The 13,597-nt window shown below is 38.6% G+C and overlaps 1 protein-coding gene across 5 annotated transcripts in view; it reads left to right on the top strand.

The window, feature by feature from the left end:
• BTBD10 (BTB domain containing 10) overlaps positions 1-13,597 on the top strand; it is a 29,809-nt gene that overhangs the window by 6,167 nt on the left and 10,045 nt on the right. Inside the window, exons 2-3 of one of the 5 annotated variants that reach the window (XM_037401609.1) lie at positions 420-524; positions 1,163-1,321. The exons of 1 other annotated variant lie outside the window; for it this stretch is intronic. In XM_037401609.1, the coding sequence (XP_037257506.1) occupies positions 1,221-1,321 (101 nt within the window). In that variant the 5' untranslated portion in view covers positions 420-524; positions 1,163-1,220. Of the gene's footprint in view, positions 1-419; positions 606-1,162; positions 1,322-7,919; positions 8,325-13,597 lie in introns of those variants that run through there. 3 more of the 5 variants (XM_037401608.1, XM_037401610.1, XM_037401607.1) reach the window with 3 other exon arrangements.

Raw genomic sequence — 13,597 nt, 5'->3', positions numbered from 1 at the left:
GGGGGGGGGGGGGGGAACCATAACCCTGTGGTGGAGATTGTATACTTGGTATAAAATCTGTTTTCTTTGTTAGAACTGAACATGAAGGAAAAAGTCATATACAACTGACATTTTTAAGAAGCTTGTTCTCTACTGTTCTCTTGCAATAAAAATTTGAGTTTGGATTTAGCTAAAAGAATCAAATTTGTCAGAAGGGCTCTTTTATTTTCCACGATTAGAGGGACGTTTTATTTGAGAAGCTACCTTGTTTCAAAGAAGTTGCAATTCCTTTGGGACTCACTTAAAAAAAAAAGAATCAGTTTCATTGATTGCAATAAAGGGGTGTGGGCTGGACATACAATGTTTCTGAAATATTTAGCTTAAAACTTCAGAGAAACATAGTAGGCTTATCTGTCTGTAATTTAATTTCTTTTTTCCAGATGCTGTACAATCATCAGCTCTTCACTTGTGGCTACTTTTTCATTTTTGTAATCAGATCATTTGGAACTATATAACTCAAGTCTTGACACAAGTGTCACTTATAGGTATGACTTGAACACCAGTCATTGAAGATTGGCTGTCTTCATTGACAGTCACAAAGTTGTTTTATCTATGAGTGAATTCTGGTGAGTTGAGCATAATACTGGAGCCCAGTCAAGGAAGGGTAGGCTTATAATGTCTGGTTTTCTATTAAATTTTTGTGACTTTTCTGCAAAAGTCAGTGAAACTGGACTACATTGAGTGTTTCTAAGGATTGCTATTTGTTAATCTTATTCCTGTTTTCCTCTTGGGCAGCCATTCAAATTATAAAACTTGGTCTCTCTTCTACAGTTGGGATCATTCTTTGCATTAACCACACATTTAAAAGAAAATTATGATGTGTTTGCCTTGTGTTTTATGACCAGTGACTTCTCTGTTTGGACACAGTGAAATTAATTGTGGCAAAATTGAAGTTGTCTGCCAACACTTACAGAACTGTATTTCTTATAACAGAATCTTCAGTGCAAGTATCAGCAAAACATATAGAATGTTATTATCAGGCAATTTAGAAGTTGTGCTTCTGTATATCTTGCTTTCTGCAATCTTTATTTAAAAAAACAAAGCCTAACAACACAGAATTCTGCATGTCTGTAATTTTTTTTGTGTGTGGCATTTAAAGGTAAACACTACTCTCTTAATGTAGGTTGTGAGTGCTGCATGTATGCTTTTCAGAGCAGTAGTGTGAGGAAGCTGGCAGTGGAATGGCAGGACGGCCTCATCCTTATGATAGTAACTCCAGTGATCCAGAGAATTGGGATCGGAAATTGCATAATAGACCTCGTAAACTTTGTAAACATTCAAGGTAGGTGCTATGTACCATCTATTGCATCTCAAAAACCATAATAAAAAGTCCATTCTAAAGGCTACTGTATCTGGTTGTGGCAAGTCCTGTCATAAATTTTGTAGTTCTTGAAAGAGACACTAAATCCTTTAAAATATATTTTCTAACCTAACTGATTTGTCAGCTTCCCTAATCCATGCTTAGATTTGTTTTGCTGTGGGTGGGATTTTAGTCTTTTTAAAAAAACCTAAATGCTTCGCGTGTATATCAAGACACCAGTTGAGTGACTAAATATATGCATTTTCTTGCGGTGCTTGCTGGGAGTTACTTCTCTTCATCATTTTTTAGTTGTTGGTACTCTGTGAAGTAGCATACTTAAAATATGTGCAACTTGTTCATGGCGATAACTGATAGTTTAGTTGCTTGCATGCAAGTGACGCGCTCTAGTACTTTCTTTGTAAAGCTGTGTGTCAGATCTTGCTGTTGCCTGCATCCCTCACTATAAGAATGTTTTTAAAATGCGTCTTGATTTGAAAACATAATGAAGTTAATTAGTGTCTTCCCAGCATATAGTGCTCAAAAATGAACTAAGCAAAGCAGTTAGTCACCTAACAAATGTATGTGAAAAAGCATGTTGCTGGAAATATATATAAGCATCCAGATAAATGTGTATCTTCCAAGTACATTGCCCTTTTAGAAGTACTAAATATAACTAAAACATCTCTGATAGCTAGCTAAAAATGTTCACGATTTAAGCTTTCACACTCCCAAGATGATAGGGAAAGAGCTAAGGAGCACATTCAGTAACAGCAACTTAATTCACATTTTTATTTCATAGGTTCAGATAAATTGGACTCAAGCATTGCCCAAAGTATTCTATGGACAATTAAGATTTTGGGTTATTTTTCTGTCATTAAATCTTGGATAATTGTGAGACATCCAAAAGGGCAGGAAAAAAGAATGCACCAGTAATTAAAAGGCTCACAGGGAGACCCACATAATTATAGGCCTGTCTGTGAAGCAAATAATGGAATGGTTAACATGAAACCAAGGAGGGTGGCTGGTGCTGCCAGTTAGTATAGGCTTATCGAATATAGCTTTGTACAGTTGACGTTTTTATTAAGATGACAGTGTCTGGTAAGTGGTTGAGCTGTGTTTCTTATTTAGGATTGAAATGTGGCGCAGTATCAGCAAATGAACAATATAGGTATAATAGGACATTGTATGCAAGTTGAGGACTGTTCGCTGTCAGGTCTCGGAGTGTGATTGTAAACGGGTGATTCATTGCTGAGTCCGGTTCATGGAGTTCATCTCTGATCCCGTGCTACCTCCCATGACTGGTGATCTGGAATAAAACCTAAAACTGATATTGATGCAGATGACCCATGATGGGGAGCCCTAAATAATGAAAAGAAGTCATGTGATCAGAGCGGTTTGATAAACTGGGTGGAAATAACTGCATTCTTCATATGACTAAATACTGAACTTAAACGTATAGGAAAAAAGAATGTAGGCCATTTTTGTAGATTGTATCAACTCACGATCATCAGCGGTATTGGCACCGTAAAGAATATGGACTCAATGGGTAGTCAACTGAACCGAAGTCTGCAAGACCTGAGTCTGGTCAAAAGGACTAATGGAGCTGTTGGATGTATAGTGGAGTTATTGGAAGTCTGGTATCAGCAGTTCTGGGAAGATATTGATTAGAGGGGTTCTGAGACACAGAAGTTACTAGGTATTTTTTGAGACGGGGAAACTCAAAGGTTCAGTAATGACATCTGAATCAGATCCTCGCAGAAACGGCATTGTGATGATGAGCTGTAGTCAGTAGGTAGATTTGTAATAACATGTCGTAGCTGGAAGCTGAAGCTGGGGAAATCCAGTCCAGAGGAGCAGTGTACATGTCTTAATGTATGTGGTCTGTTGTGGATTATCTATTTTGGGAAAAAAATTTAAGTAAAAAGCTGTGCAGCTTTAGGAAAAGATTATTAGATGCAGATAGGAGTTAACTCAAGGAAGTCTATGGCCTATGCCTTTCAGAAGGGTTGCTGTTGATCATTTGGTACGGTCTGAATTCAAGGTTTACGCATCAGCTGCAATTATTTATAGGCATAGATTTTATGCCTTCTAAGTTGGACATATTTCTGACAAAACACAATTTGTGTTTCCATTAAGATGTTGAACAGCCAGTGTTTTATGGAAGCTTTTAGTATGTATGATAGGGATATAGTAATCAAGCTAACATCTGATATTTTTTTTCCCCACCAAATAATGTAAGCTTGTTTTGGAAATGTTTGAGGTCATAACAGAGTAAGGAATAAATTAAGGAGAAATATTTTGTTACCTTGTTCCGTTGAGATACTTGATTACTTCAGAGAATTCAGTTATTGGAAAATGGTGTACTTTATTCAAAAGCCTGAACAAAATAATTGGATTTTGGGTGGCTGAATATAGACATACTACTATCATTTCTGACTTCATTGACACTTTTTCTCCAGACAAATTAAAATCTGTGCAAAAAATGCATTTTTTCCCCTCAGACTGCTTTTGGAGACATATGTTTTAATGATACAACTTGAACAGAACTGCTTTGTTAAAAGGTTTGAGTACTGCAGTCTTATTTGTCTTGCACTTCAAAAATATGCCTTGTACAAAATAAGAAAAAAAACTGCCTGGGGTTTGAGAAGTGTAATGGTGAAGTAAGAACTTTAGAATAAATCTCAACAAGGGAGTAATGTTTAAGATGGATGCTTAGCTTGTCACTTCTTGGTGCTTTGGAGTGTTTAATCCTCTAGCCTTAACATTCTTAAAATAGCTTAGATAATTTTCTAGACTCATAGAAAATATAATCTAGGACTGTGAGCTGTCCCTCTGCACGTAAGGATTTTGTGGCAGCAAGGATAGCCATGGGACTTGGCTCCCTTCACTGTGCCGCCTGTGTGAGGCAAAGGACGTGTGGCAAAACTGTCTAAGGGGGTGTATGTATTAAACAGTTGCACAGGTTAACATGATATCTTTTTCTTTCTGGTCTGGCAAGTTTCCAATTTTTTAAGCCTCTGGCGACTTGCACTGTTTTTTTCTCTTCCTTTTTCTTACTTGTTCTGAGATGGGCAATGTAACAGAAAACTCTGGAGACATTCAGAAAATAAGGATCAAAAATATAATGGAAGTGATCCTTGGTATAAACTTAAAGAGCCTGACAGGATGAAATTATATGGTATTAAAGCTGGCTAATTAATGATACAGTCTTGTTGGTCCAAGCCATTACAAAAAATCTTTGAGATTCTTTTTATTTAAGTACCTGAACAAGATGGAACAAAACTTTCAGAAACCATATGTTGACTAAATGTTAGCTTAGGTTCAAGTCAATGGTCTCTGAATTCATATTTTCATTATTAGATATTGCTGATCTGTATTTTCTATTTTATTTTTAACTGATTACTAGCTTCCCACATGTAACTTCTCTGTAATGCTCTCATACTTGTTGGGAAACCTTAATTCTGTTGTGCTAAGTGCTTTCTCTGGAGTTGTGAAAAATCTGTGGCTTAAATTTGCCTCTTTCTTAACAATTGTCCAGGATTTAACTTTCAAAATTTGCTTCTGGTTTAGGCCCATTTGATAATCCCTTGTTTGTTCATTCTGTTGATAGTGTTAAAACTCTTGCCTGCCCTACTGCATTAATGAACAAAATGTGGCTGTGGTGTGATTCTGTTGTCTTCATTCTTGAACCTCTTGAGTCTTTCAAAAGCTTCAACAACTTTGAAAAATTTTCTAGAGATGACAAGTTATGGTGCAGATGCTGAATGCTGAGATTTTTTTTCCCTAATATTATTTTTGCATGCTGGGAGGATGCATTCATGAGTTGTGAATGGAACTGCCACTTGCCTCAGCATTTTGTAAGTACACGAAGCATCCCCAGAAGAGTCCTTTTCTCATCTCTGGATTGATATCAGAATGTATAATCTGTTTTCTGCTGCAGGATGGGCTTTATTTTTCTTCATGAAATTTGGATTTCTGCAGTTGAACATTTTAGAGCATGGGCCAGGCCTACGCCATGTATGACATGAAAATAATTTAGGCCTGCTTTTGCCATGGGTGCAAATGAATGGATGAATGTGCATCATTTGCTTTAACTGCAAACATGCTCGCTTTTAATTGCAAACTGGTATTGGCAGATCAAGATCTCCTCTTCATCTAGCTTTTGTTGGCACCAGGATATAAAACCCTCAGAAGAAACTGAGATGGGCCGGGAAGAGGTGATCTTGGAATCTAGAAAAATGGGCTGCACTCAGTAATGGCTTTCAAAAATATCAGTCTGCCAATCTTCTGTAAGGTATCTAAGGTATAGTGAGTGATCTTAACCAGTTGTTTTTGTTGGGTTTTTGGGAGCTTGTGAACACTGCTGAGAAAGAAAGTTTAGTGACTTTCTGTGCAAAAGCACACACTAAATCCTCTTGAAATTCTCCAGCACACAAATGACCTTTTCCAAATATAGTCATATGTTTTTTGTGGTGGACTTTGGCATCATGTAAAACTTGATGAGACCCTGATTTTTTTATTAAAACACAAAGCACTTCCAAGGTGAAGCAGTTAAGCTCAGAACTTGAGTTTTTACGGACAGCTCTTCTGCATTGTTGTCTGCTCCATTCTGCTCTGAGAGTAGAAACTATAACGTCTAGATAGAGGTTCAGTAAGTGTTTACACTCAGTCTTTTTTAATTTGGACGTCTGAAGCTAGTTTTTAGTAGATAGAGGTACTTTACAGTTCCAAGAAGGAGAACATGCTTCTGAGTTTCTTAAACCTTGATTTTTACCTAACATCCCATTTTGAAAATGGAGTAGGAATTGGCGCATAAATAAAGGCAGCCCATATTCCTCTATGGAGGGTCGTGTATTTGGGTAGCTTGACAGAAGTCATACAGTGTGAGAATGTATACCTACCTAAAGGTAACTTCCTTGCTGTATGAAAAATCCCTTTAGTAACTGCACACTCACGGGAATTTTTTGTTGTTTTCTTCCTGAAATGGAACGGAGTTACTAAGAAATGTATTACAGTTGACAGACCCACTGAAGACCAAAATTATCTGAATATTTAAGAATTTTGGAGCAGGGAAGTGTTCATGGAGTTGTTGTGTTGAGATGAGGGACGATCTTATAGTGCTCCCCACATTAAGCAGAGAGAATTCTTTCTGAGAAGTTCCTTAGTAGGTTGAAACCCAAGTTAAGTGTGACTGCTGGGCTGTGCATCTACAAGGTTTTCATGGATGTGTGTCCTGGACTGAGGGGTAGTTTTGTGGGAATCAGGAGCTAATCTGTCCATGGCATGTTCTTTCTACCTGAAATTAGGAGTAAAGGCGAACAAAACATACTAATTCTGCTGTGGATAAAAGACCTTGCGTAGGGAACCAGTGCTGAAAAAAACTGGGTGCACTTGTACTTTTTCTTGCTGTGGAGCTGTTAGAGGCAAAAAAAAAATGCCCGAAAGAAGGTTTTTCCAGCATGTATTCTATATAGCTTGTTACAACCATGTCGTCCATCGCTTTTTTCGAAGGGAAGAAGAAAGGCTTGCAAGACTGGGGGTTATTCTGCCCTGGGGCATGGGAAGGGTGGTTGTGTGAACCCTTACAAGACCCTAAACCCAGAAGAAAATTCATGGGCTCAGGTAACTGAAACTGTGTGAGCAGAAATTTTCCTTCCGTGTCTAGAGCTGACTCTTAGTCAAGAATGCTAGTGCTTTCCTGCCTTCCTAATCACAAGTCTCTTGGTTTTGTTACGTCCTCTTTATAACAGCAGTCGTTAGCTCAACAATCCCACTTGCTCCTTCAGCTTTCATCATATTTTATTTTCTACTCTACTGCTTATGACATCTAGATTTTTATTTATTGTAAGACTTGCTTTTAAACTATTCCTCCAGTGCATTGCAGCTCCTTAAAACAGCCTACAAACATTCTGAAAAGAATAATTAAAAAAAAAAAAACAAAGAAAAAGCTGTAGCATAATTCTTATCTTCCCCCAAAGAAAAAACCCTTAGAAAATTTTATCCTGACATGTATATTAGTCTGCTTCCTTGTTTTTTGTGCTTGGTGGGCTCGACTTGTCAAGCATTTGGTTGACTTATTGATGTGAAGATGCGCTGCAGCAGGACTTGGTGAACCGATTTCTGATTGGTGAACATACTGATTCCTGTAACTAAATATCTAATATTTAGATTGTCACAAAGCTTAGATTTTCCTGGCTTAGACTTAACTACAAACATCCCTTTCCCAACAAGAAATGGAGGCTGTGCTGCCTTGTTCTCAAAAGGGTGTTGCTGTACCTGCTTATGAACTCAGCGGAAGGTGAATTCCCTTTAAATATCAATCCAGGCAGACTTTACAGGAACGAATTAACTGTTGCCTGAAACTTGCATGGATTTGTCGATCTTAAGTGATCGTGAACACAAATGAGAGCTGTGACGAGAGAAAGTTAGCAATAACCTTTTTCAGATGTGGGGTTTGTGTGCTGAAACCCGACGAGCTGGCAGGACTAGAAATAGCTTCGCAGATGGTACTTGGCAGGGTACGGAGCAGCTCGCCGCTGGCACGCTCGCCTCCCTGCCTGTCAGTCGCGGTGCCCAATGGCTGCGTAGGGATGGGAAAACGGCAAGTATGGATTCAGCTCACAGGAGGCTGCGAGGTCAGACGTCAGGATTGCACTACGCATGGCTGAGTCGGTGACTGTGAGAAATGGAATTGAATTAATATCTAGAGGGGTTTGCGTCTTTGAACACTTAATGGACTGTATAGCTGTGATCTCCTGTGCTTGAGGGGAAGATGATGGAGGAAAAAGTAAGGCTCGCTGCTGGTGCGGTGAACTACTGAAGAATGATGGAAATGGCAAATATGCTGAACTTAACAAGTAATGCCAAAGGATGCTGATCTGGCTTGCAAAGCTGCCTTCTTGGAAGGAACAGAATTCCTTTGTCCTCTGATCTCAAAATTATTTCCATGCTTTTGTGTTTCCTCCCTGATAGATGCAAGAGGAAGGTGCGTATCTGTTAAGAGAAATAATCTGTGGGCATTATTCATTCAGGAGAAGAATGAGGAAAAGGAAAAGTGCTGTCCTTTGTGTGCACTGGTCGATTGAAATGTCTGCTGACAAAGAACAGACTTCAGGGGGAGGAAGAAGGGCATAAGCACTGTCATTGTGTAAGTTCTAGCAATACGAGCAGGACAGATTTCTTCTAAAGCCTTATAGAACTGTATCCATAACAGCGTATGGATAAAGCTGTATATCCCTGTTCTACAAGTGCTGCTTCTGTGAATTGTCCTAGGAAGGGATGGGATCTAAGTTTATATTAACTTTTATTAAAATGTAAGCTTTAGACAATAAGGGAGAAAAAAAGGGGGAAATCTTGGTTAATATTACACTGCTGTGTCCCTTTCATTTAAATAAGGTTTTAGGGTGGGTTTGGGGGTAACAAGTTTATTGGTTTAACACCATAATTCTGTGTAGACAAGAGGCAGTTTTATAGAATAAGTATGTTTGTTGGCAGCATTTAGTAGGATGCACATGAAGTTTGGGTGTTGGAATGCATGCTGATTGTTTTGACAGTAGAATTAACTCAGTTTAATGACTTCTTTTAATCATTAGTAATGTATTCAGAGCAATATGTTGTTATGTATAAAGACAAGCTGAAGATCTCCTTCCACAGATGACTCCAAAGCATCATTAAATTGAAGAGCATTTACATTTTTTAAAAACAGCTCTTCCCTTACTGCAAAAATAGGAAGCATATCAGTATGACAAGTGTGCTGTTTTTGACGGTACCATTTTTCCTTCTTTATATCATATTAAATAGGTTTGCTTAAATAAAGTCTTGAACTTACTTTGTTTTCTTTGCGAGGTGGCTGCTTTTAAAGAAAATGCCTTTTCCCTTTACAAAGGCAGAGCTTCCTTGATCCTTGACTGAGGGGGAAAATAAATTCTATCACCAGCTTAAAGTTCTTGAATGGGTGCAGTGCTACTGTCCCAGCGTTCCTTTGGAGCCAGGGAAAACTGTGTATTGAATTTTTGAAGATTGTCTAAATAGATCCGTATTCATAGAGCTGGTTTTGTGGTGGTGCGTTTTTGTGGTTTGCTTGTTTTTTTGTTTGGGTTTTGTTTTTTGGTGTTGTTTTTTTTAACCTGTAGGGAAGTAATTGGTAAAGCAAGATTCTCTTACCTTTCTTTTTTGGTATTAGATGGGCTGCATGTGTGGGGCTTTTTCCAGTTCTAGTGAATGAGGAAATGAGGCTGTGCATTTAAAATATTGGGGGTTCTTTTTTCTCTTGCAGTTTTAAATTAAATGCAGTATGTTATTAAGTGTACAGGAGAACATTTTGCTTATAGGCTGGTGTTGTGCTTTAGTCATTGCCTGTAGCTTCTACAGCACAGCGTGCAGCTGGTGGTCATCAGCTGGGAAATTAATTGAAAGCTGACACTGCAAATACTTCTTTTCAGAGGGAGATAGAGATCTGAAACTATAATGACTTTCTTGGCGACTTGATGTAATGCACCATGCAGAACACCACTGACTGGTGTAGGCTGAAATTACAGATTAATATAGTATGGTAGCCAGGTGCTGCATGAGACTAATGGCTTCCTAGCACTTTTAATTACCCACAGTTCACTGCTGTGTGAGAAGTAGTGCTGTTTTATCTGGTCTGTATAATGCTTCTGTGAAACACAATACTTCTGAATAGTTTGCCTGTTCTTGCAAATGGGGCAGCTCTGCTTTTGTCAGTCACTTTTCTGTTGGTGTAGGTAGATAGCTGTGTCGACACAACTGTGGAACTCCATAGTGAACGTTGTTTGTCTTGCCCCCATCGCTGGGGACAGGTTTGTGATTTAAAGGTCTACACATTGCTGGCATAGAGCGAAGGGGTTTTGTTTCCCTGCAGCAACAACCTACTGTCCCCAGGGGCTTTGTTAGGGGAGAAAAACCAATATTAACAAGTCCTTCAGTGAAAAAAAATTGAAATTATTTGGTAGTCTTGATGTATTAATTCTTTTGAACACTTGCAGCTTCTTCTAAAAGCCTCTGTACAGGAAATAGAAGGCACAGGTCTTCTTTCATATGTACTAGCCACAGATGTAGCTCCTTTTTCAGACTGGTGGAGTAGCTCAGTGAGACAGTTTTCCTAGTCAAATATTGCAGGATAAAGCCCGTGACCATCTCTTCTGATGTATTATATTCTACCTCTTTATTTTCTCTTTCTTCAGATTTAAACTCACTTTAGTTGTCTTGTTTATTGCAGAGCAAAGTTGTATTTCAGTGGTAGTTCTTACCTGAGTACACATACTGTCAAGCAAATGGAACTTCAGAATTTTTTTTGGTATATTTCCAATAGATGAAATTTTATATTTTTTTTTGCATATTGTGACTCAACTGTGATGAGATTTAAGATTGACATTTTAGACAGCTGTTAGTAAGATGAGTGAAGTCTCATGATTCAGATGGTGATGTCTCAAGCCAAACTGTTTGAATTCTCTGAAATCTTGCAATTTTAGCTTCCATCTTGCATCTTCTGGCTAATAGATAATGTGCCAGTCTCACAGCATTAATCTGTACGTTAAAGGGAGGAAAATACCGCACAGAAGCAAGCAAATGAATAGTGTGGCCAGCTACAATTGAAACAGCTCTTTCAAATTATTTACTAATCTATCTGTTTCAGAAACGATTTAATATTTAAGGATCCTGTCCTCCTCCAGCTGGCAGCCTCCGCCTCTTTTGAAGTGTGGTGTGCTGAATTGCTGGCTGGTGTGTCTGTGCTCTGAAGGGATGGACGGGGCTGGCGGCAGGAGGCACGTTACTCTGCGCACGCTGCCCTTCTCTTCCCAGGCTTGCTGGCTATACGTACCGAGGCAGAGGTAGCCCAGTTCCAGTACTCGGAAGGTATAGCTGAAACAGTCGTGCCTGGCGTGTTTAGTCCTTCATTCAGACGTGACTAAGGAGGAAGTATGATGCTCGCTGAGTCAATGTTATTTCCTGTAGCACCTGTTTTTCTCAACTCCTGTAAAGAGATTATTAACCAGGGTTCGCCGTACTTCAGTGTGAACTCTGAATCACTGGTTAGAGGGTAATGTGGCTTTAGATGGTTTTCTGGATTAAGAATCACATTTTAATTGCCTTCTCTGTTAAAGGGTAATTCATATTTGCTCTGCCGAAATGCGTGATAAGCCTGCATATCCTTACAGTGGTTCAGTTTCATTTTCTAGCGTGTTTCCCTTATTTAAAGCAACTAGAGTGCTTTAGCTATTGAGAAATAGTGAGTCATACATTTTGATACCATAAAACGTGGCACCTGCAAAACTCTGGTTTCTCACAGCATGGTTAGAAATATTATCAGGGCTGGGATCAAAGCACTGCTTTAACAAAGGCCTAATCACATGGGGCTTTATTAGGATTTGCTGAGATATTTTGTCACAGGACTGCTATGTATGTGTTTGAGTACTCCACATGCACAGAGCCCCCCACCCCGCCTCCCTCTTCCTGGGATAGCTGGTTGTACCATGATGTGCAAATATAAATGCACAGATGAGATACAGAGGTTTGGTGGTTGGTTGGTTTTTTTTTTTGTTTTTTTTTTTAAAAAAAGGTTTGACCATTTCTTGGGAAGTTAAGCTGTAGTAGTAATGAATATCATCATGTATAAACAGGGGTCAGACTTGAGTTTCAAGTTAAATTTTAATTATAGGCTTTAGTCAGCATTTCTGGTAACTTGTGGATATATTTTGTAGCTATTAAACTGGTTATGTATTGTATGCATGCATATATATATATATATGGAAGAGAAGGTGCAAAGGTTTTCCGAAATTGTTGATGTTCTTGAAAGGGAGGTTTGTAGATCTCACTGTGGCAAACTTAGGTACATTTCACTTCCATAATTCCAGAATTTACCGTTCTCTAATAGAGAAGTAAAACAAGTAAGGAGACATGGCAGCCATGCTGAAATGCTATATATCTTAATACATTTTGCATTGCACTGCTTTGGAAGTCCTGAGGAAAATTCTATTTCCTTTCATTAAAATAGGTTGGATCATCTTTATTCTTGGACTGAGCGTTTCCAGCCATAAGCAGGGCTTGCAGTTCTTTTACCTTATTCAATAGACCTCCGGCTGACTTCACATCCTAAAGATGCATGTCTTACTGCAGCATATTTTAAGCTTGGCAGGAAACAGTATTGCAGTAGAATCTCTCTGCACCAAACTTCTGCTTTATTGGATACAGGATCCTTCCCTCACTCGGGTGGGGTGGGGAGAAGCTTGTGTTCCTTAGTTGAGAGGCAAATTTCTTATTCTGTGCGTTGTGCTAATACTCACTCTGTGCCAATGTAAACTCCATAAGCTCTATCATAGCCTGTTTGTTCCGATCTAAGCTCCTCTTACCGGTCACTGAAAGCTGAAATACGTCATGCTGGATATTCACTTTTTCAAATAGTCTTGATTTTTTTTTTGGTCATTACTTCTAAGCAACTCAAAAAGAGGATGTTCTGCTCAACTTGCTTGTACAGTTCTTGCTTTTAAAATTTATTGTGCTTTTTGTAGCCAGGTGGTTATTTTTACCTCTTTGTGTTCTTGAATCCTACAGTATTCCTAGCAGTCGTATTTAAGGTCTCTTGGTAAAAGCTGTGGGATCTGCAGGCTTTAAGTGGGGCATTGATGCTCCTGTGGGAAATTATGACCCTTCTTTGTCAGACCTTGTAGTTGTGCAGACTTCTGTCTCTGTTATCCAGTACCTGAGGCTTTTGGAAAGTTCTTCATTTAAACCCATAAGTAAGGAGTGCTGTCAGGCCCACACTTGAAAGGCAAATAGCAAAGGAACTGATTTAGGAATTCCAGTGGGGTGCAAGGACACAGGTATGTCCTTGCTGTCCTGATATAGAAACTTCTTATTTAAAGAGTACAGATAAAAGGCATAAGTATTTTTTGGTAAAATCCAGCAGTAGCTGTTGCAAGTTGATATTTAATTTTTTAGGTAGTTTCTGAGAGTATTGGAACTTGAAACTGACTGGTTTTGTTGCAATTAAATGATTAATTGTGAAATGTAATCAGTATCTTAAATTAAGGAATATAACAACTTAATCACGGTCTAAAAAAAAATCTTAAACTGTTACATCAAGATTTGTTACTTTAGGCTAGATGTCCTAGTTGTTACTGACAGTGCTTTAATATATATATCTTGTCTTTACTATAGTCCATATGTTTGCTGTCTGGGTTGTGGTGGCTTACTATTGTTCCTCCTAAGAGGAAAGAATGTGCAGAAATAAACTCTTGG

Source organism: Falco rusticolus, chromosome 10, assembly GCF_015220075.1.
Source record: "Falco rusticolus isolate bFalRus1 chromosome 10, bFalRus1.pri, whole genome shotgun sequence".
NCBI classification, from domain to species: Eukaryota; Metazoa; Chordata; class Aves; order Falconiformes; family Falconidae; genus Falco; species Falco rusticolus.
The sequence above is the reverse complement of the archived record's forward strand: the minus strand, read 5'-3'. Positions and strand labels throughout refer to the sequence as shown.